Here is a 23,571-nt window from a genome sequence, read left to right as displayed (position 1 = left end):
ACAGAGTACACTGTGTCAGAATTTGTTGAAATATCTCACAGTCACATACCTCTTAACTGAAGGAAATATAAACTGCTAATATTATGCTATCCCTTAATTTTTACTGTGAAGACGAGATGCAGTCATTACCACAAAACACAAACATCTGAATATTATTTCACTACTTAGTAATCAAACACATACAACAATGACACAACCTAGTTAAAAGACTTCACAATCCAATTTCAACAAAATATGAAGCACACAGTGGCTCATTTCCCACTATGTCTAATTAAATAAATAATCTCCAATGCTGTACTTCTCCCTGCACATTTTTAAAACGTGTATACTTCAGGCCATAAACCAAGTTATTCTCTTCAGATCCTTTTCTTTATAATCTGTGTAAAGTCAGTATTACAGGATTGTTTCACAAAACAAGTATGGACCAGGCACCAGTCAGAAATACAAATATCTCTTCTTAAAATTAATGTTTGAACTTTGACTCCCAGACTGAAAAATAGCTTTGCCCAAGTTACTGCACTGCATACATTAACTGTTAATATTGTGTTCCCCTCCAAAAAAAAAAAAGTCAGTATTTTACTTTCTTTGAAGGGAAAGACCTGTTGGTTCTGTCTCTCAGTTCAGAACTAACGTTTTCTAAGATTTAATCCATGCTTATAGAGAAATCAGCTATTTAAGAAGTCAGAACATGCTCAAAGACCTTCTTTCACAGATCAGATTTTAAGCTTAATCTGCACCGAATCTTTAATATAAGGCTTCTAGTGTTCTATTTTTACCAAGTTTATCCTTCTGATATGAAATATACTTTCACACTTTGAGAGATTAAAGTTCCAATGTTTATATTAGCAAAAGTGTTTAGGGTAAAACTTGTTTTAAAAACATCAAGCTGTGAATCTATCACATTTAGACTCTTCATACCGTTTAAAAAAAAAAAAAGATAGCAAACATACACTGTATTATTCCAAAGGTGAGAAAGGGAAGGAAAATAATTTTTACTCTTATTAAAATACATACAAAATTATTTCTATTTAAAATATTGGTCAGATTATATCATCCTTCTCAAGAAAACATACAAAGCCTTAATTTATGCTTATGAATATACATATGAATGGTCCATTTGCCATTTAAGTCAGTAGTGCATATCACATGCTAAAAATTAAACATATGCATAAACGTTTGCATGACATTCCTTATACAAGAAAAAAAAGTTATATAATTACCACTTCTAAGCAAAAACTGACATGAATCTAATCACTTCTCTAACACATTTAAACAGAATCATATTATTCTACAGTAAAATGCAAACTGACCAAGTTTTTCTGAGCTTTTTAGGTGCAGATGCATTTACAGCTTCATTCTCTCAATAGCTTCTATTATCTGCTGACTAATCTAAAGAAAGGTTATCTAAAACCTGTCTCCCCTAAAACTTAGTAGATGGACCCATTCAGGAGACTATCTGCAAATAGACCACAGGCTGAAGTCATAGTGCACAGCATAAAGAAAAGACAAAGTCATATTTTGTTTTGTTTTCCAATTTGTTCTTCACTTGTACAGTTTCTCCACACATTTTTTTTCTCATTACTATTTCCCAGGAATTTCTCTGTCTTATCATCCATTAATCTTTTCTCCCTCTTCAGCATAAAGCAAATCTCAAAAAGGAAACTGTCGCTGTCAAAACTTTTAACCAAATTTCAAAGAAAAACAAAGAAAACAGACATGAACAACTTATTGCTTTTAGGGTACTTCAGTTATATAGGTTCCTCCATCAATGAGCTTTACCAGCAGAAGACAAGATATTTTAATCCACTATCCTCACATTTCTAGAATCATAGAATGGTTTGGGTTGGAAGGGACCTTAATGATCATCTAGTTCCAGCCCCCCTGCCATGGGCAGGGACACCTCCCACTAGACCAGGTTCTCAAAGCCCCATTCAGCCTGGTCTTGAACACCTCCAGGGATGAGGGATCCACAACTGCTCTGGGCAACCTGAGGGTGCCTCACCACCCTTACAGTAAAGAATTTCTTCCTAATATCTAATCTAAATCTACTCTCTTTCAGTTTAAAAGCGCTAGCCCTTGTCCTATCGCTACCATCCCTGGTAACGAGTCCCTCCCCATCTTTCCTGTAGGCCCACTTTAGGTACTGAAAGGCTGCTAATAAGGTCTCCCCAGAGCCTTCTCTTCTCCAGGCTGAACAACCCCAACTCTCTGAGCCTGTCTTCACAGGAGAGGTGCTCCTTTCTGCCGCTCCTCTGGACATGCTCCAACAGGTCCATGTCCTTCTTATGATGGGGACCGCAGAGCTGGATGCAGTACTCCAAGTGGGGTCTCACCAGAGCTGAGTGGAAGGGCAGAATCACCTCCCTGGACCTGCTGGCCACGCTTCTTTTGATGCGGCCCAGGATGTGGTTGGCTTCCTGGGCTGCAAGCACACATTACCGGCTCATATTGAACTTCTCATCAATCAACACCCCAAGTCCATCTCAGGGCTACTCTCAAAAAATAAGCTTTTAATTTATTATTCTTTTTCCTGCGTTCTGCCCCGACAGTGTCACCAGCCTCCAAGGAACAAAAAAATCGGGGCTGGCAAAAACACTTCATTGGAAGATGGCAACTTCTCTCTCTCTCTCTACTCGCAGTACTCCTCATCAAACTTAAATTATTTTTCATTCAGGGCTAAGTTGTGTCAGTAAAAGTTGAATTTGGCTCTAACAAGCACAAAAAGAGAAGCACAATGTATCAACTGGACTATGCTATGCCTCCCACATTCATTATTATTTATTAAAATAGCCAGAGACAAGAGAAAGAGACAAGACAGAACATGATGTTGAAAAGTTTGTGCTTAAATACTTGCAGCACAAAATAATTGTTTTTACTGCTATTATCAAACTCCATCAATATTTAGACATTGTAGGTGCCTGTTACTGATTCACAGCAAATGCCTGCTTTTCTAAACTAGTACCCATGCTTCAGCACCATAACATGCAACACAGGTAGCAGCAGCATATTAAACCTCATAAAGACAAACCAGTCTCAGCAGCAAACTCTTTTTTTAAAAAAAAAAAAAACAAACAACAAACCAAACAAAAAACACCCCACCATATTAAGATCTATGTGTTATCTCTGACCTTGACTACCTCTCGAGCACCATGTTTCTCGGATTTCCAGAGATTCATACGCCAGTGTTCTTGAAAAGCTCTTAGGATCAATGCAGTAATGTATGCCTAAAATAACTGATCTCTTAAAAGTGCTGCTCTCTGGATAGCATCTTCTGTCTCTCAAGGCAATGTGCAATCTGACGAGCAATATTACTTAGAATATGCAAAAGAGATGCTAAGAGTTTACCAAAGACATTCATGTCTTAGAAGTTGTCTCTGCCACATTACAGCAGGACTCAGAATGCATACACTAACAAAAAGCAAATAAAAAGCTCACTTCATTTGAAAACTAACAAAGGATGCATACAGAGCGTGCTAGTATACACTATCTTTCTTATAATTATTTATTTATTAAAAAAAAATTATGTCAGAAGCAATTCTGTAAGACAGTCTTCTGCAAAAATATCTCTAATAAAGGGACCCAAACATAATGCAAATGTTCTGCATTTCTACTGGCTTTCAAAAATATAATGGAGACCAAGAACTTTACTCAATAAGAATACCCAACAACTTAAAGAACTGTTCTGTGTAGGTAAATGGAGAGGAGCGGGGAGGGGGCATGCAGAACCATATTTTAGGCATTGGTTTCATACAGCTTTTAAACATGTAATTCAATGACTCCAGTGATTTGAATGGTGCTTAATCTCAATAAAAACTAATTTTAAAGTACCCTTGTATACAAAAAAATCACGTAAATATTTCTATCAGACTTCAACAGCAAGTAAAACCACCAGTACACTCAAAAGGTTCTCAAAGCTAAACTACTTCACCTTTTAGAAGTCTACATGAGACAGCTATGCTTAAAGATTTGAACCTGTAAGAACTATTCTGCAAGTGCATGTTACACTTCACTGCAACACATACCTACATAATACTGAACAGGAAGAACTCAAACAGTCCCAACTTGGAAGAAGTATTCTTACCTTCTGCGCTATTTAAGTAATATTCTTGATGTTTCCCCCTCTGACTGTATTAACTTTTCAGAGTTACGGGGTGTTCATTTTATTCTTTTTAATTTAATGACTTCAGTCAACAATACAGAACAATTTAGGAATACCATGAAGCAATTTTTTTTGCTAGAGGGAACAAAGTGACAGTACGTGTTCCAAAACATGTCAAAGGTACGTGAGTAAGAAAGGTGTGGTCTGCTTCAGCTAGTTACAAGGTTTAGACTTTCAGAGCCAAGGCAGCTGCAAAGCTAGTGGCACAACCAGCATTCCGGCTTTTTGAAAAGTGCTTAGCTCTGCCAGGCTGTTATGTGGTGTATGGAGTTTCCATCCTGTTAATGTTTGACTCAACTATTCTCAGGTATCCACATCCAGAAATATTTAGTGATCTACAGCTTAGTTTTATTCCAAATAATATCTGCATAACAAATCTCCAGTAATTAAACTATACAAGAAACATAAAGGACAGAAATGTAATTACTGTAAAAAATGACACTAAAAATATCACACAGTTACACTGAAAACCATTGAGAATTTTATATGGATACATAATGGGTCTCCAGAGGAAATGTTCACCCAGTTGAGTGCACAGTCTACAAGCAAGGATTTAATTTTCTTAAGGGCTGCTGCTGCCATGATTCCACAAAAGCAGCTACTATAAACCAATAGGAAGAACTAAATCACTTTGAAATACTACATAAAACTGCAATTGATTTATGACTTTCAGAAGAGCATCTCATATTCAATACAGCCAAGCACCAAGCACCACTACAGTTAAGAGTTGAGAATACCCACAACTTTGCAGATCAGAACATAAGGTCTACAAGCAGCTGTTTGCTTTTCATCACTCAGTTATTTCTTTTAAAACTACAGAGTGCAGTAGGGTGGGTCATGTTAACCAAAAGCCCAGAGGCATTTTGTTGTTCAGGCAGAACTAAAGCAGTGTTTAAAAAAAAAACAAAACAAAAAAAAAAAAAAAAAAAAAACAAAAAACACACACACACAAGGGAAAAAAAATAGAGTTCAATCAGCTGACCTTATCTTTAAAATCACAAACAGAGCAATCACTTTAGACCTTTACAACTTTAGCAATAAAGAAAGTTCTCAACATTGCAATAGCATTCATAATGCAACTTGATAAGGCAAGCTACAGCTTTTCACTCTTTGTATTTAATGTTTAACTATTAAATAGTCATGACAAACCTGGGTCCACGTGTCTAGAGTTTCTTCTAATTCCATTCGTTCGTTTCTGCATAGCAAAAAAAAAAAAAAACAAATCAAGGATATGAATAAACAAGTTTTCATGTAGGCACACTGCACTCCTTTCATTCCCACAATCTACTATGCAAAGCTGGTTTTCTTAAGTTATTTCTCCCAACCACCACCACAATTATCTTTATCTTGTAGAAAGATCATACTTTGAAAAATACTCCTAGTAAGTAGATAGCTTTTTCATATGTCCCATTTTTTCTGACACTAGGCTCAAAAGATTCCAGTCCATAGAAGGTTTATTCATATATCAACATCTTTTGATACCAAGAAAAAATTTATTTTTAATTATATATTAATAGGATAGTGGAAAAAAATGCATTTTGGCATTATCTGCCCCAGACAATGTCCACAAACACAAAAGTATCAAGCTGCTTGCATTGCGTTAATAACGTAGAAACTTTCACTATTCCTACCTTGCACTTAAGGTAGACAGAATTTCCTAGGCAATTCTTAATTTCCTTATTTTATGGGCAAATACTTGAATATATTGAGTAACTCACCCCCTCTTTCTTTTAAATGTGGATGAACCAGAGCTGTGTGAAATCAGAAATTCTCTGACTTCTGACACGACCGAGACAGTTTTTTTCCCCAATTTTTTTTAATGTATTTTATATTCCAAGACACTTAATACAGATCCCTGAAAATATCAATGTGAAATAACACGTCTGTGAACTACTGATCTGCTTTTGCAAACTTGTTTTAACTGGTAGCTTGCATGAAGGCCCATGCATTTATTTATTTTTAATCAAACCAAGCAGAGAAAAGCACGTTGCATAACAAAGGGAACAATTAGGTTGCTCCGATTTACTTGCCGTTGATATAAGCTGATGCAGGACACACACCGAGGCAAGCCAGAAAGCAGTACCCTGAGGCACAACCAAATTACTAAGCCCTCTAGCAAGCTGGCAAAATGAAAAGCTTGGTTTAAAAACAGCTTTTGAACTCTTGAGTCTTCGGACATACTCTCTCTCTCTGTACCCCACAATTCTAATTAAAGAAAGGATGCAAGTTTTGTTTCATCTGCAGTGGAAAGAAGAGAAATTTAAAACTGCTGCTACAATGAAGGTAATATTACTGAATAAAAACAAAAGGCTCCATTATATCCTAGTTATTTTTTTAAATGGAGGCTGTATTGCTGATAAGGATTGATGCAGAGTGGTGAGTAACCGCAGATTTGCACAAGAGAAGGAAAAGGGCAAGAGTGGGAAAAGCAAGCACGAAGGCAGAAATAATTCTTGAGCTGTATGAAAACATGCACAATACTACTAGATATATTGCAGTACCAGTAGATTTTATTACATTACTGGTATGAAATCTAAATCAATGTTTTCCACAATGACAGGTCCTCATCTACGCTCGAGTTTCCTTCTGCACAGAGAGAAATAAAGCAAGCCCTTAAACAAGAGTCTTGGTAAAAATGAAAGCAATCCTGATATTTTTAGTCAACTCAATAGTCAATAGCAAATCAATAGTTCCAGAAAGGAAGCCATTTTTTCCTCACAAAAAAGATTTACGAATCAAGCTAGGGGGTGAGAAGCTGAGGGGCAGGAGGGATCAGGTACAACCGCTTATACATATTTTCTTCATCCAGCCACAGTATGTTCAACACACTTAGCTTCACTGGGTCTGGCAACGTTGTCCACGAGGCCCAGTAAGCGACTTGATGGCTCCCCAGCACTGCAGTACTGGCAAACAGACCATACTGTAGTTTCCATATTTTAGGATGCCCTTGTACTTAGTGGGAATTTCTAGGCAGAGACGTGAAAAGCCAAGCAGCACACAGCAGGAGGCACGGCTGAGGGAGCAGTGAGGAGAGTGGGCAGGCAGCAGAGTCTTGGGCACTGGTCTCTGGTAGTACAGCCCTCTCTCTCCTCACCCAGAGCTCCTCCCAGGACACCTCACCCTTCCCTGGCCAGACCCCCAGGAAGCTGGTCCCCACTGCCGCCTGGGGCCCACAGCCAAGGAGCTGGCCAGAGGGTGCCAAGGGCTCCCTGCACCTGGCCACCACCGCTGTCTGGGATGACAGCAACGCTAAAAAGTGCTCAAACATCAGCGAGCACAGATGTGGTCAGCCCTGAGCACAACTCAACCCTGCATCAGCCACAACATCCCTCCAATTCCATTACCCATTTTAGGGACAGCATCAAACACAAACGTAGGTTGTTCATGAACAGCATGTCATTTAAGCAGTTAAATTACCATAAACTTCTGATCTAAAATAGACACGAGAAACAAGTATACTCTACATTTAAAGTGCCGCCTCTCTTTTGTCAGAAGGGGCAGACAAAACCCAAACACCATGTCCTTCTGTCCTTCAGAGGAAAGGCACCAGGAGCGGGTGAGAAAATAACCCAGGGTAGTTTGCAGCCTTCTTGGGCTCCCTGCAAGATACAGTACGTGCACCAGGGCTGCTTCTCTGTACAGGGCCCATTTTACCATTCTCCCCAGATTATATAAACTCCATAGCCACTAGATAGCTCTGCAACTAAAGTCTTTTTACGTGAAGCGGCAAACACTGCCCTGCCAATCCTTCATCACCTAGCAGCCTGGCATGGCTGAGACTGGTACACTAGCATGTTACTCCAGCAGGACTCGCTAGCATTAAAAAAAATTACTTGTAACTCTACTGGTAGGAACAGTAAGGATTTAGACATCAGTTGTGAAGCAATGTATGTTTTTACCTGTATCATAAAAATACATCTCCACCCCTTCTACTTCTCTCGCCACTAAGCCATATCAACTGAAAAATTAGTCACACTTTGAACAGAATACATTTATATTTAATTATGAATACCTTGTTTCTTAGACAACTTTTTTCCACCACTCTAAAGAAAACTGTTGTTAAATGCAGAAGAAAAACATACCTGCTCCAACAGCACATGCACAAAGTAAATAAGGAGTTCTTATGTCACTGACAAAACAAACATCACATGCAAAGGAAAACGAATCCTTACCTCGTGTTTCAGGTTCCCGTGTTCTGAAACATAAGTAAAAATTGGCATTATTGGCGATTGCAATCTGTACAATAATTTTTATATATCAATGTCAGCCTGTGCTGCGTTGCATTACAGAAAACCCTGCTGCCTTCTCTCGCTACCTGATACCTGCGGCCGCTCCTGTTGTGCAAACCCTGCTGCTGCGCTCTCTCCTCCCCGCCCACCGGTCCCAGCCAGGAACGGCTCCCTCCTGCGAGTCATGCGGCACTTTCCAACAGTGGCACGGCAATCTGGTCCACTGAACTTTATAGGCTTTTTAGAACATTTCAAAAATATCTTATAAGTATTACATTCTATGATTCTATGATTGACTCATTGGTAATTCAAAAGCTACGGTTCCTCTTTGCAAGTCAAGTCTACACCTTTTCTCGCCTCTGTCTTTTCATAGCATGCCAACGTATGCCAAGATAAGATGTATACCTTTAGCTTCAAAATTTTCTATATTTCATGTCTTTAAGGTCAATTCCACATTGCATTAGTATACCACAGACTCTGGAGCCATTGGTATTTTACTTGCCTCTTTTGCTATGAATTTTCTTGTACAATTTAAAAATGAGGAAAAAAAAATAAAGTCCTGTGGGTGATCAGAAGAACTGCATCAAGACAGTAACACTTTTGCACGCACACACCACCACACATCACAGGAGACACAAAAAGGGGTAATTTATTTTTTTTTTTTTACAATTTTCTTTGAATGTCTCATCTGATAACAGGTATTTGGGTGTACTCTAGATTTTGGTTCATTGCCTTATCAAAGCACACGCAGCTGTATTTACCCATGTGAACTCTCTAGGACGGCACACGCTGTTGAGGCAGAGCACAAATTGCACATGCCTGGTCTGTGCTCTGTCACATTTGAAAACTTTTACTGTGATACCTTGTAAACAGTAAGCCATATATTCACAGTAAATCAACTAAGAAGCTTTAACTGCAAGTAGATTTTGTTCTGCTAAAAAAAAAATAAAATTACACTAAATAGTAAAGTGTGGGAAAAAAACATCTTTGGCTTTCTAACATTTTATGCAAAGCTGATAAGACATGCCGAGACCTAGCACGCCAGCGGAGGGCTCTGGGCTGGGCCGGGGAGGCGCAGACTGTTTGCCACTGGCAGAGCTCTCTTCTCACGTACGCTTTCAGTCACCATTCCCTCTCTTACACCATGCACCAAAGACGCATCATCTTGTCACCCACAGAAAACACTTTTATGATTATAATCTTTCCAAAAGTATTAATTTGCATTTGTATAGTGAGCAAAGAGAAGAAAAATAAGCCCGCCCCAAAGGAGGAGAGGCAGGTAAACTACCGAGGTTTTCTAAGGAGCCTAAGGGAATTAGTTGCCTAAGTGCTACTGAAATTCAATATAATTTTGGTATTTACTTTCGCAATTTGACACACCTTTCAGAATTTTTGCCAAAATCCAAATAAAATCACCTTTTTAGAAAGTTTCACCTCAGAATTATAAATTACTTCAAATGAAGGGAAGTCATTTAGGTAAGTACTTGCAGGGAGGGCCAAAACTTCAAATCCAGACTTAGGGTTTGGGTTTGTTTTTTGTTTTTGTTTTTTAATAGCCTTTTTAATTCTGCAGATCTCTTACCAAAAATATGAAATGGAAATTTCATTCTATCCTCCAATGGGAATTAATGAATCTGATTTTTAATGGTTGCAGTTGAATATTATTTTTAGCTCTAGGAAATATCTTAAATCCAACTAGTGAATGAGTTCCATTTGGTGACTGCAGCATCCCAACACTTTTCAAAATAAATAATTAAGAAACTCATTGATTAAGTCTCAATAACTGGATTCAAGAAATCACTACACAGGAAGGTAATAAATACTCCTGATAAACTGCATGAAATAAATTTCATGAAAACGGAGGTGGATTGATTAGATTAAAAAGAAAGCCCAAAACTTTGCCAAGACTAATGGACTGAAACGCCATTTGTAACTTCACTATTAACACTTCAGGAATAGAAAAATATCCAGTACCTGTATTTCCACATAAAAGCCTATTCAAAAAATAATACTTATACTTGTCTTTTTATTTCATTACAGTTTAAATGTTCCTGTATTTCAGAATATTCTGTATTATGTGAATTGTTTCCTCATGAGATCTTTTTTCCAACTGTTAAACAAGACAAAAAAAAACCATTTCTATTTATTTCTATTTTTAGAAAAACTGAATGTCTGAGGATATCCACCAGCAGATATTTTACACATGACAATTTTAATTCAAGTTCCTGCTCATCACCAACGTGCCAATGAAATTATCAAGTGAGTGAGTTCTCAGTTCTGACATCAAGGTGCTTTAACTGCCATAGTTCAGCAAAATTTTTAGGTTTTTTGTTTATTTCCTGAGGCCATGATACCACTGGGTCAAATTTTGATAATTATATTTTACTACAAAAGCAACAGGAGCAGCAGCTGGCCTCGGTAAGTGAGGGAGCACAGATCGGAAAATGGGAATAAGCTGCTCTTCAGGGATGCAACAGAGCGGCTGGATTTACATGCTAACTAAATGGAGAGTAACTAAAAGGGACACGTAGTAAACTACTTGCCTTCAAAATATTCAAAATATTTAAAATGCAGGAACTGTACAGTAAGCTACTTTGAAGGAGCTGTGGGACTGCCTGCTCCTTTCCAGTCATGTAGCCAGTCACTGCATAATCAGAAGAAAGGCAAATCATGACCTAGACGTACCACAGTGTAGGACTCTGCACAAAATATTAAGTCCCCTAAGTGACTTTTGTTCAGGTTGAGCAAGGATGGTTAGTTAAACAATACGGCTCAGCCTTTGTTGCAGTTAAATGAAACGTGGCATAAGTCGAACGGACATTGTGGGATTTGAGCACTTACTTGTCAATTCTGTTGACATGGTAGGTTTGGAGGAGAGCCAGCAATTTTGCAACTATTGATCAAGCCAGCAAAAAGGTAAACAGTGAAAGCTGCTGGTTTCTTTTCAGATGTCAAAAACACACGCTTTTTATGAATAATGTCTAATGAGCTGTAGCAAGCAATTATTACAAAAACAGCATGGACTATATTATTGGACATACACATTACCATATGAAAGCAACCCTAAACTTAACCCATTCATATGGTAACACTGTCTTTCAAATTTATCACACACTTGAAGAAACTTCCATCTAAAGAAATGTAGTACTTTTTCAAACGGCATTATCTGAAAGAGAAAGGATCATGCATGTTAACTAAAAATTACTATAAAAATGCCCAGTTAATGTTTTTCTAATCCATTTATGCCCTGATGAGAGATGCTTCTAATATTCCCTGGGAACAGTGATATAAAGAAGAAAATTTTGTGGGTTTGGCACCATATTAAAAATATTCAAAACATTTTCAGATTCTAGAACCATTATTGGAGGTTCATCTAATTGAAATATTCAATAGTCTGTTGAACCAGCAACCGTTTCCCTGAAAATACTTAATTCAGTATAATTGGACAGACTTGGAAAAATTCCAGTCTGGAAATAGAAATGGATTGTTAATTCTGCTGGTTTAGACTAGGAAACAGACTGGAGTTCCGGAGTATGTTCTGGGCAGAGTGATACTGTTTTATCAGTCCTGAGGACCTCTGCATAAATCGCAGGGGCCACAGAACAACCTGTACAATGAAAGTAGGAATAATGAGGGAGACGTTTTCTCCCTTCGTCTAGTAAAGGTGTGTCTTACTCATGCTCGCTTACCAAAGGTTCCAGTCTTAACCATTCACAAATATAAACCCTTCTGACTAGTAGGAGAGCACCACAGATAAGTAAAATTGTCCTGTACCTTGAAATAAGGCATACGAGTGCAGTTGAGAACCCAGAAGAGTAGAAAGGGAAGGTTGAGACCTCCACATCAGACAACGGAGAAAAGACCACCACATGCATCCTTATAAATGGCCCCGTCAGAGAAACATGCACATCCGTTTTGTAATACTGGTGTTTAAGGATTTTGTAAGGCCTTGTGTTTAAGACTGCACAATCAGACTTGAAAGAGTTCATTCAAACATTAGCAAAAAAAGAGGGAGTATGGAGGATTTCAAGCCACAGAAAACTTAAGTAATGGGACATAAAAGTAAAATACATGAAAATGCAGAGTACTACTTGAGCATTATACAGGGCAGCATTTCAGGGGGAAAAAAAAGTTGAATCAATGACAGAAATGAGCACAGAAGACTTCAACCAGCACTGCCTACTTAAGGCAACAAGGGCAGGAACAATAACATACAAAACCAATGGCTAAATGCAGACATTTTGGTTTACTTATTAATTCAGCTGATTAACTCTGCATCTTTTATTGCTGCAACTTCTACAGTCTGTTGAACGGGTCTTCTCTGAAGCAAAACATCAGAAGAGCTGCATATGTTTGTGTATAAGGCCTAGCATGACAACACAGCAATTTATCGTCACATTTTGTCAGTGTTTCTCAGAAGTTTATCTTCTAACTCTGACACTTATTAAAATTGTCATTCTAAAGGTTTCATCTGTCTCTGGATGTCTGTCTTCTAAATTTTCACAAACTGTGACTTGGAATGAAATACGAAATCATTTGATCCACTCAGGGAGCTTCTAAGCATCATTCCAGAAAGGCTAGCAAAAACTTCTGCTCAATAGTCTAAAAAGAAAACTAGATCTTTAACTGTACAAAACCAGAAAATGCTGAGGTAAATTTAAATGGCATTAAGAAACCTAATGGTATATTCTCATAGCAGTGTTTTGAATTCTGATCACCTCTTTTAAAATAGACCTCTAGAAATAGAAGAGGTCTACAGAATGGTAATGAAAATTATTTAACACAGAGAAAAAGTTCCACTTATGAAGAGATAATAAAAAAAAAATTAAGACTATTTAGTTCACAGAGTATACTAATAAGAGCTCAGGAGAAGTTACAAGATGATTTATCGTATAGAAGCAGTCAGTCAAGGCTTCCATTGACTCTTCTCACAAAAATCCACAAAGTTGCATGTTAAATTGAAAAGGTAAAAAGGTCAAACATAGCCAGATAAGATATACAACCTACAAAAAAACCAACAAGACTTAAAAAACAAACAAAAACATAACAAACAAAACTCACTGTTCCACAACGTCTGAAATGCAGTTAGATATTTCTATCAGCAAAAATAGGGAAGCTATGCAAAAGCATTAACAAGATGTAAAACTCTTAGGACACCAAAAAGATAAAAAGAAAATTTCACAGGATTAAGAAAGTAGCATTATTCCTGGGCATCGCTGACCACACAGAGGATTTGTGCTTTCCTGTGAAGCACCTCGAATCAGCCATCAGCAGAATAACAGAACACGAAATTAAACAGACCACACACGTGGGGGAGATATATATATATATTCCATCTCTGTGGCCGTAACTAATACCACATGACAGGGGAATAATATTGTCCAGTTTCCTAAAAGGATGATTGTGTTTCACACAATCCGTTACACCCATTACAGCCTTCTAGGGGCTGTAATAGTTCCCTAGAAACAAAAGAAATATATGGCAGTACAATAAATGTTCCAGGCATCTTGCTACTATTGAAGCATCCCGGCTATGTTCCACAATTTCTTATCTAACAGCACTCTCAGGCCACCTTTGCTAATTTCCCACAGGAGCAGCAAATATCATCACTAGAAAAATTAAATTTATCATAAATTAATTTCTCTAAAGATTTCAAAAAGAGAAGCTTCAAAATTAAAACTATGTTAGAATTTTGTGCATGCAGAGCATACTTTTTCCACAAAATGGAAATGTTGACTTTTACATGATATCTTTGTGTCTGCATTCCTTTAATAACATTTCATAACTTAGCAGGCATGGCAGATAACTTATGGGAGACCTAATTTCTCAGTACAGCTCTGGGAAAGTGAAAACATAGCTCTAGAAAATCATTCATACTCAAGTTGCACAAACCTGTATTTAAAATAGTCTGGATTGTCCCATCCCTTTGTGGACCATATAGGAAAGCAGGAACCAGTAAAGCTCCTCCTTAAACTTTTCCTTTCTCTGTGCACATTAGGAGTGGGCAGTGCTGCTCAATCAACATTTCTTTCTTTAAACAGGCAAATAAAGGGTAAAAATGAAAAACTGGAGAAAAATCTCAGTATTTTCCTTCCTGCTCATTGTCCAAAGTCCCTCGTCCGGTGGAGAGTGGACATACTTTCAGCAAAGCAGGCAAAATCATTTGTCCTTTCCATACTCATTCATTCCTAGAGCAAGGGGCAGCATGGCAAGAACTGTAATATAGAGTTTGTTTTTGCAGCTATGATCTCAGAGGAAGCTGTAAGAAAGCAACTGCCCAGCACCTCCTGTCACTCTGCCTCACGAACAGGTGGAAGGTACACAACAAATCTTTTAGCTTGTACTAGACCTACAGAAATCTGTGAGCCTTTGCATAGAAGAAAAATAGACTGAAAAGAGAAAAAGAAGTTTGAAGAGAGGACAGAGAGCAGAACACGTGGATGTAAGCAAAACACATAACACAAAACAGTATCTTAACAATACAGTTGCTTCCAACTTCACTAAAGAAAGACTCAGTACAGTATCATTTTACAAAAATCAGGGCAATGATTTAAAGTAAAATCCAAAATAACATTCTGCTCCTTTGAATTTGCAAAATGATAATTTATTCCACTTACAAAGAAGTAGAAATGTGATTTTTTTTTTTTTTTTCTTTATTTTGTTCCCTCTAGGAAGCACACAGCATTACTAAAGTATATATGCAGGAAAACCACAAGAAATCAGACCTTGTGTTATCTAGGAATTTATGGTCATTCTTACTAATACACGTTGCACCATATGTGTCCACAGATCTGTACAGAGGAACAGAAAGACAAGCTCCTGCCTCCTGGGGTGCCAGCTATCCAATTAAAATAAAAACTACAAAAGCGATTAAAACAGAAGGTGCAAAAGAAAGAAAAAAGTAGAAGGGGGAGGGGAGGTATACCACAGAAAATAGCTCTCTTGTGAAGTACAGTATGTGTTTGGTTTTCCACTATATTAATTTAAATTTAATTGCTTTAAAATATTCAATTGTTAATACAATTTTAAATATTTATTTTCTTTAGAATATCCATAGAAGGTTCTATGAAAAAAATCTGTGTTCCAAAAAGCATTTCACTGAAAAGAACTGTTGTTGCTTGTATGGTTTTCAGATCTACAAAAGGTTATTTTTTACAAGTCCAGAATTGGACAACAGCATGGAAGACCTCCAATACAGGAAAGCAACTGAGGAAACAAAGTTTATTGACTGCAGCAGAAGTCAGCTGAGCTCTCAGCACAGGAAAGACATGGACCTGTTGGAGCAAGGCCAGAGGAGGACCACAAAAATGACCAGAGGGCTGGAGCACCTCTCCTGTGAGGACAGGCTGAGAGAGTTGGGGTTGTTCAGCCTGGAAACGAGAAAGCTCCTTCTCTTATTGTGGCCTTTCAGTACTTAAAGGGGGCCTACAGGAAAGATGAGGACAAACCTTTTAGCAGAGCCGGTTGCAATAGGACAAGGGGTAATGGCTTTAAACTAAAAGAGGGAAGATTTAGACTAGATATAAGGAAGAAATTTTTTACAATGAGGGTAGTGAAGCAGTGGAACAGGTTACCCAGAGAGGTGGTAGATGCTCCATCTCTGGAAACATTTGAGATCAGGTTGTACGGGGCTCTGAGCAACCTGATCTAGTTGAAGATGTCCCTGCTCATTGCAGCAGAGGTTGACCTTTAAATGTCCCTTCCAACCCAAACTATTCTATGATTCTGATGATTATGAAAGAATGAAGCAGGCAAACAGAACAGTGAGCCAAAAGCCAACTAGAAGTCAGGAAGTTACACAAACAGGGACAGAGACAGAAACAAGCTTATACAATTTTGAAAGGAAGAAAAAGCTAGAACTGTAATCTTGAAGCAGCAGCTTAGTGAAGAGCAGTGGACGATGTCATGATGTAATTAAAGCAGTGGGAGGCAGATTATCACTGCAACAGCATTTTGCAAAGATTTTAGATAGTAAAGTCAAAAAGAATATAAACGATGGAGGAGGTTGCAGTAGCTTATGTGAGATATAAGAGACAAGAGAATCTTCACAAACTGTAATGAAATCATTCTGGAAAGGAATGTGGAGGTTTTAGAGAAGCAAGAAGAACAATTAATTAGAAACTTCCCCAACGTATACAACTGCACTTTATCGAAATCATCAGGTGTTCCAACGGCTTTTCTCTTTCAAACACATTCAAGCAACAGGAACTCAAACATACTAATGGCGAGGGAAATTTGGGAGTGGCAAGGTGTGTGTTTGTCAGTTATCCCCACACCACCAGCACCAAATCATCTCTAGAAAGAAGAAAGAATAGCAAAGAACCTGGACAGAAGGAAGAGTCAAAAATGGCACTATGGTTACATGACTGGCTGGCTGGAGTGTAACAAAATCACTGCCACCAATTGAATAGCTACAGGGAAGGGGGGCAAGTGATGAGAGCTAACGTTTGGCATTAACAGTGGGAGATCTGGAAGATGTCAGAAAGAGAATTACAGATACAATACCGAGCAGAAATGGAAGAGGTCAAATTTGGAGTCATCTGAGGGAGACCAAATGGTAGCTGAAGTCAAAAGAGTCCTTAAGGTCCCCAGAAGCATAAGAAGAATAGGGGAAGCACAAAGTGAAAACGCCCAGGGAAGAAACTCACAGAGTACAGTAATCGATTAAAAGAAGAGGAAAAAAACAGTCCTTAGATGTGGGAAGTGGAGAGCCATCAATCACCTTTTTGTGAATATTGTGAGTGGACAGAAACCATGGAAACCAAAGAGATGAAAGAGGCAACACAAACAAACAGCTTTAGGAGCTCAGAGAAAAATATGGAAATTGATATAGACAAAAAGGGAGAACCACAAGGATGATAGATGATATGCTGTACAGTAGGTGTTACATATGAGCAGTCTACGATTAAAACTGGAGCAATTCCTTGTTGTATATGACATTGACGGAGAAATTGGGTTTGACCTGTAACAGTTCTCTCCTGCTTTCAAACATTTCAATTTAGTAGCAATAAAAATCCCTATGAATTCTAAATGCAATTCTAATTGTGCTTATAAATGGTAGTTTCACAAGTATGTATGTTACAATAAACACAAATTAGAGTTAAATTAAACCTTAATTATATCTAGCAAGTTTTATGTCCTAATTAAAAATGGTATTCTAACAATAAAAATGACTTACCACCTGAATTAGCTCTGCCACAATTGTCTAATCTTCCTAAACATTCTTTGTGTGCTCCCGCTCCACACTTAGAACATAAATAGCCTTGATAAAATGTTCCCCTGTAAAATAAAATTAGGTAGTGATACATTAGAGGTGATAAATTCCATGCATAAAGGAAATAAGAGACATGGCAGAAGGTATTAGAAGTCATTTGCTGCTCTGCATAATAATAGTCTTTAAAGGATCAAGAAAAAGTAACAGTTGACAAGCAGCTCATCTGCTTTTTGTCACTACTAGCCATTTAAAAGTCACAACCAGATAGTTCTTCTGGACTACTAGTAGAATAATAATCTCCATTTCAATTTAGCCCAAAGCAACTTTGGCAGAGTACACTTGAAATTGTACCACTATGTATCTATCCTACTACAGATCTACAGTTCATTTCATTTCAGTGGGAATTTGCCTGGACACCAAGAAGAGTAAGATCCATTCCAAAAGAGTTGCATTAAGGAGTTTATAGGCTATATTGCAAATATTCTTGAATGGAAATTTGTTCATTCACACACACACACACAAAAAGAGATAGATATCCGTGTACACTTTAATTAATATTCAGAGCTGCTAAATAAGGAGACTTTCCATACTCTCAAAGTTCTCCAATTTCCCTTAATGAATTGAAATCTGAATTTGAGTCTGAGAAAACTGATTTATTTCAGATTTTGTATGGCTTTTCTCTTAAGTACGATTCACTGAATGGCTAACAGGGACCCAGTTTTTTACATGTACCTCTGAGCAATTATATGAGTTCCATCTACTGATGGATCTGCTTACTCTTCACACTCAACTTCTCTCTCTCCAAGATTATCCTGACCAGTTTGGAGTGATTATGCATCCTAGTCTAACATGACACCTTCAGCTTCAAAGGAAAATCAGGTGTCTCATATGGAACACAAGATTGACCAAGTTAAGCCTTAATGAAATGTACAGCAACTGCTATTTACTACAGCAATTTCTAGATCATTGGTGATGAAATATATTTTTAATTCAATTCAGAAGCTCAGTATTTTTAAGTATCGGAATACACAAACCTAAAGACAAATAAGTAGAAAGTATAAAAATATTTTAATGCAGTCTTCCATTTTTATTTCTTTCCTTATTGCTACACAGGAATGAAAGATTCTCTAGAAAAAATATAGGACATAACATTATCCTTCACTACAGGTGCTTCTAAGACTAGAATTTTTATCCCTGCTTAAAGATTAGGCACTAAAGTCGGGATTTATTTTTTTTTCCAAATATTTACAAGTTAGCTTATATTTGAAACTTAAAATGAGAATCCATTTTAAAAAGTGATTTAGGCACTTCATGAAGCTAAGTCCACTAGGCTTTCAATACAACTTAGAGATCTAGGGACATGTCTGTATACCACAAGGTAGCACTTGGGAATACCCAAGTTGGTCTGCCTATGCAGCACGACGCAGCATCACACGGGCTGTGTCCTGAAAGCAAGACAGCCATTTCTCAGCAACAGCAGTTAATGCAGTAACAGACACACAGTGACTCAACTATACTGCTTCAAATTCAGCAATTAGCCCTGCCATCTCGAAGTTCAGGACATCTGCACCACTCTTCATAGCCACTTAGACCTTATTGCATTGAGAAAAAAAATCATCTAAAAAAGTCTCTGAAAATCCAAGTCAATCTAACTGTTCAGGAAAAAGGCTGCTAAAAGAAAAAATATATGACAGGGAAGAATATACCGTAAGTTATTTTATTCTACGCTTGCGCTTAGCAAATGCACTACCCATACTTCAAATGTCCTTTCTAAAATGCTGTGGCCACATTTTTCAAAACATCAACAATATGCAACATGAGCACCTGAACTGGCCGAAGTTTACAAAGCTTTTGCACCTCCAACTTAGACTATGAAGTTTAGGTTCAATACATACCTCTATACCATCAGACATTCCATATTTACAAAAAAAAGAAGGTAGCTCTTAAAAGATAGCTGAAATAATGAATGAGAAACTAGAGATGTGCAAGCACGTGTGTGTTTCAGAAGAAAGAGGCACAAAACATGGAATTCCTTAGCTTAATTTAGCCCTACAAATCCTTGTTCATGAAAACATTAGCTGTTTGCTAGCATTTCTTATCTAGCTTTGCAACATCTATCTTCAATTTGTCTACATATCACTGGTTCAGAAATGCCTGTTAATGCCTCACAGTTATATTCTGTCTCACAAAACAAGCTCCCCCTATCAAACATTTATGAGCGTTGTCATCATCTGATATTCGGAAAAAAATATTCCATCTGTTCTAGTGACTGATGGTCTAAAGCAACAGGACCTGTGGAACAGCCGTGGCAGTAAGAACTGTACAAAATGCTTGTCATTTACTCTCACATAACTTCTGCATTAAATAAAGCAATTCTCATAAAGACTCATGATAAAGCAGCCTTCTGATAAACAAGGAGCATCTGGAGGTTTTGAGCTTTTACCAGCACTCCTGGTAATATTTATAAACTTGAGTATAAAAACTTGCTAATACAATGAGAAATACTATGTATGACTTCATGGCTTGTCTCACTTGGGCAGGTAACCAGCTAGCCATGTATTTCCACACACTCCTTTGACTCAGATATTTCACCCAGGGAAAAAGCGCCTTAAAAAAATCTTACCTCAGAAGCATCTGACAGACTTTGCAAGAAGTCACACGACTGAAGGTGTGCATTTTGAACTCATGAAAGCTTGTATCCGCATAGTCTGGCCGTATGTTTGACCTAAATAAATAATTGAAAAATCTGCTTTAAACCGATGAAAACTAAAACATAATGCAGCATTCACAGCAAGAAATCTGAATCCACAAACAAGTAGTTTTATTTACACTTTACTGTTTTTCACTGAGGTGAACAAGAAATATGGATTTTACCACACACCTTGAAATGAAATCTGAATTATGATATTATGCAAACCTGGTCCTTAAAATACACCCTTTAACTACCTTAGCTGTCACAATAAATAGAAAAACCATACATCAAAACAAACATCATCTGGTTTTTATTCCTGTTCAAGTATCTAGGATCATTTCATGGACCTAAAGAAGGCTCACTTTTTCATTCTCAAATATTTTGTTATGTGGATGTACAAGGAAGAGCACTCACACTGAGAACCACCACATTTGTAAACATGAGCAGCAAACATGGGACAGCTAGGTCACAATTACGCAGCAATACACTGGGCAACATGAGCGATTTCAAAAGCAGTTAGAAAATATTTACTGGGGTTTGGCTAGTCTTTCTTAAATGTGTTGCCCAATGCCTACAGCTGTCGCTACACACACTTGATTTAACAAATAAAATAGATCACTATTCATACTGCTAAAATACCAAACATTATTAGCACACTTATTTCCAAAGATCAAATTTATGTACAAAGGCCCATTACTGTACATGTGTTTTGTTTATCCTCCCTACTGATCTCTTTTAAAAGCAGAAGTATAATTTAAAAATGACCCATTTTCTTGCAATGGTGCTGTTTGCAGGTTTATTTAAATTTTATTAAGTAACCCTTTCAATTTTTCCTGTTATCTTCCCAATTTCCAAGACTGAGGGAGAACAGGAATTTTCAGTTGATTTATCTTTTTTTATTCAATAACATTCCCAAACTAGATTAACACTGTCAAAAACAGTAACACTGAAATGTTAGGTACATAATTTAATACTAAGCTAGATCGTATCAGACAAGATATATATATATAAAGAATTAATGTATTTTTAAGTATTCCTTATATTGGAATGCTTAGAATTCCATAGATTTCTGGTGGTTTTCTTGCAAAAACATAGGAATGCGTGATGCATAGGAATTAAAACAGGAAAAAAAACCCAAGGGTTTTTTGCAAGAATCTACAACACTCAAAGAGAAGACCAGACGCTCTTCCAACACACAGAATTACAACTTCATGCATTAAAGTTGGAGGCACTCGTTAGAGAAGTTTCATTTTTATCTATTATAAATAACTTCTAGACTAAAACATAGACCAACCACAAATTGCAAGGAAACCTAAATATAGGTAAATTGCAAGGAAACCTAAATATAGGTAACCATGCAAGCATCGATCTCTCCAGGACTGAATGAAAAGTCTTATGAAAAAAAAATATTCAAAGAATCTGTTTAAGTATCTAGGGTCAGAAAGGTCAGACTTCTAATCCACCTGCTGAAAAATGAATGTGCTGAAAATGAAACTGTACTCAAAAAGCAAATGGGATTTTGCTTTTATGCTTGAAAATAACCTTATACTCAGTACTGTTTTAACTAGCTCAACTAGTGTCTCTCTCTGCTATGATATGCAAGATGTCAATACCACAACTCCTGCTAACTAAAACAGGCATGGATACTACCCATTCACAGCAGGAAGGTACAGCTATCAGGACAGAATTAATCTCAAAAAAGTAAAGAACTTTTTAAACCAGGAGAACAATGTATTATTTTGGGGTTTTTAACTCTGCAGAGCAAGGCCTGTATTTCACAACATGTTTGCCAAGGAGCTGCTAAAACCTCTCAGGCTACAGATTTAACTATGGACAGTCCTGAAAACTCCCTAGAACAAGTTACAGGACTTACACTCCCAACAAAAGCTGCTGTTTGTTGACCATTTGGTTCGGGCCAGAATAGCTTGCAAAACCATGTCAGAAGTATCAGCCTGATGTGCAGAGACCCATCAGATTTGGAAGCACACCAAATCAATCCTAACAACAGGACCATTTTTCAAGAACAAACCAAAGAAAAAATTCCATTCACTTAATTAGAACAGGATCAATCTTCAAAAATAATAAGCATAGTGGATGAAAAGAAAAAAAAAGAAGGCAACCTCACCCAGAGAGTTGTTTAATACAAGCATATTACTGTATAACTTCCTTTCGTATGTAAAAATTCTCTTTTATTTTTCTCTCGGGCTATCTTCCACAATGATTGAAATACATGTACTACTGAAAACATACCTCCTATTAACAGAGCAAAGATGATACACTGTGCTCATTCTTCTTTATATTAAAAGTAATATTTGATTTTCTTTATATTTTATAAAGCCATTCAGTTTCATTTTACAGTCCAAATAGAAAAAGTTACTATTGAGAAGAAAGAAAGCATAGTGCTAAGATGGCAAAGAATGAAGCTGTTGCCTCACAGAAGAGCTATGACAAGGCCCTCCACCTTCTTTCAACATAAGTTGTTTTATTGCACCTATGGGCTAAACTGTCAGATTATAATGTCCTAAACAAGACAGAACATATATCCAGATAAACAGACTTAAGACTTCAGCTCTCTATGCTAAAATTTGGATACACTTGACCTACTTGCATAAGTGAAAACATACAATACAACAAACTTTGAAACACAATGCAAACTTCAGTTTATCTTGTCCACTATTACCTACAGAAGGACCTAGTTTAATTCCAGGTACTACTCTGTTCTTAAAGATCATAAAAATGTATCAAAAAGAGTGAAGCCCTCACTTTAAACGTCACCAGGTTTTACTTTAGTGATTGTAAGATTCTAATGATTACTTCAATAAATTCTCTATCTAAAAACCTGTTCTTTCTTCACCATATACACATCTTTCGCACTCCCTATCAATTTACTGCCATCTACCTTCATGTATTTCCTTATTGGCTAAGGCCAAGCTAGCACAAAGATCTTCTAAAAAAAAGCTTTTTTTAAAAGACACAAGCCAGAGTAGCTCTTTTTGGGGCACACAGCAACTATTCATAAACCGAAAGGACCTTTTAAATTTTGTTAGCCCTTCCTTCCACCACTCAAAAGATACCGTTTTTCTCCCTTTTTTCCCCAAAGCCACATCACTCAGAAGGAAAAGCCTGAAAATCGCTAACGACAAAAGTTTAGTGAATCAAAGGAGATGCCACTGAAGTACATCACCAGATTAAAGGAATCTGGAAGGGACTAGAGCCTCAGCATTAACACAGAGGATCCTGTGCAGAAAGAGCAGGAATCAACAAGAGAAGAAACCTA

At 37.3% G+C, this 23,571-nt stretch overlaps 1 protein-coding gene across 1 annotated transcript in view; it reads right to left on the bottom strand.

Moving 5' to 3' along the window:
• The window catches only part of VAV3 (vav guanine nucleotide exchange factor 3), a 165,555-nt gene that overhangs the window by 44,375 nt on the left and 97,609 nt on the right, over positions 1-23,571 (bottom strand). Inside the window, exons 16-19 of the mRNA XM_074152877.1 lie at positions 20,226-20,327; positions 17,567-17,667; positions 8,332-8,354; positions 5,309-5,354 (exon numbers count right to left, since the gene is read on the bottom strand). Coding sequence (XP_074008978.1) covers positions 5,309-5,354; positions 8,332-8,354; positions 17,567-17,667; positions 20,226-20,327 — 272 coding nt within the window. The remainder of the gene's footprint in view (positions 1-5,308; positions 5,355-8,331; positions 8,355-17,566; positions 17,668-20,225; positions 20,328-23,571) is intronic.

Source organism: Numenius arquata, chromosome 8 (assembly GCF_964106895.1).
Source record: "Numenius arquata chromosome 8, bNumArq3.hap1.1, whole genome shotgun sequence".
Taxonomy (NCBI): Eukaryota; Metazoa; Chordata; class Aves; order Charadriiformes; family Scolopacidae; genus Numenius; species Numenius arquata.
Note: the sequence above shows the minus strand (reverse complement) of the source record. Positions and strands in the feature narration are given on the sequence as shown.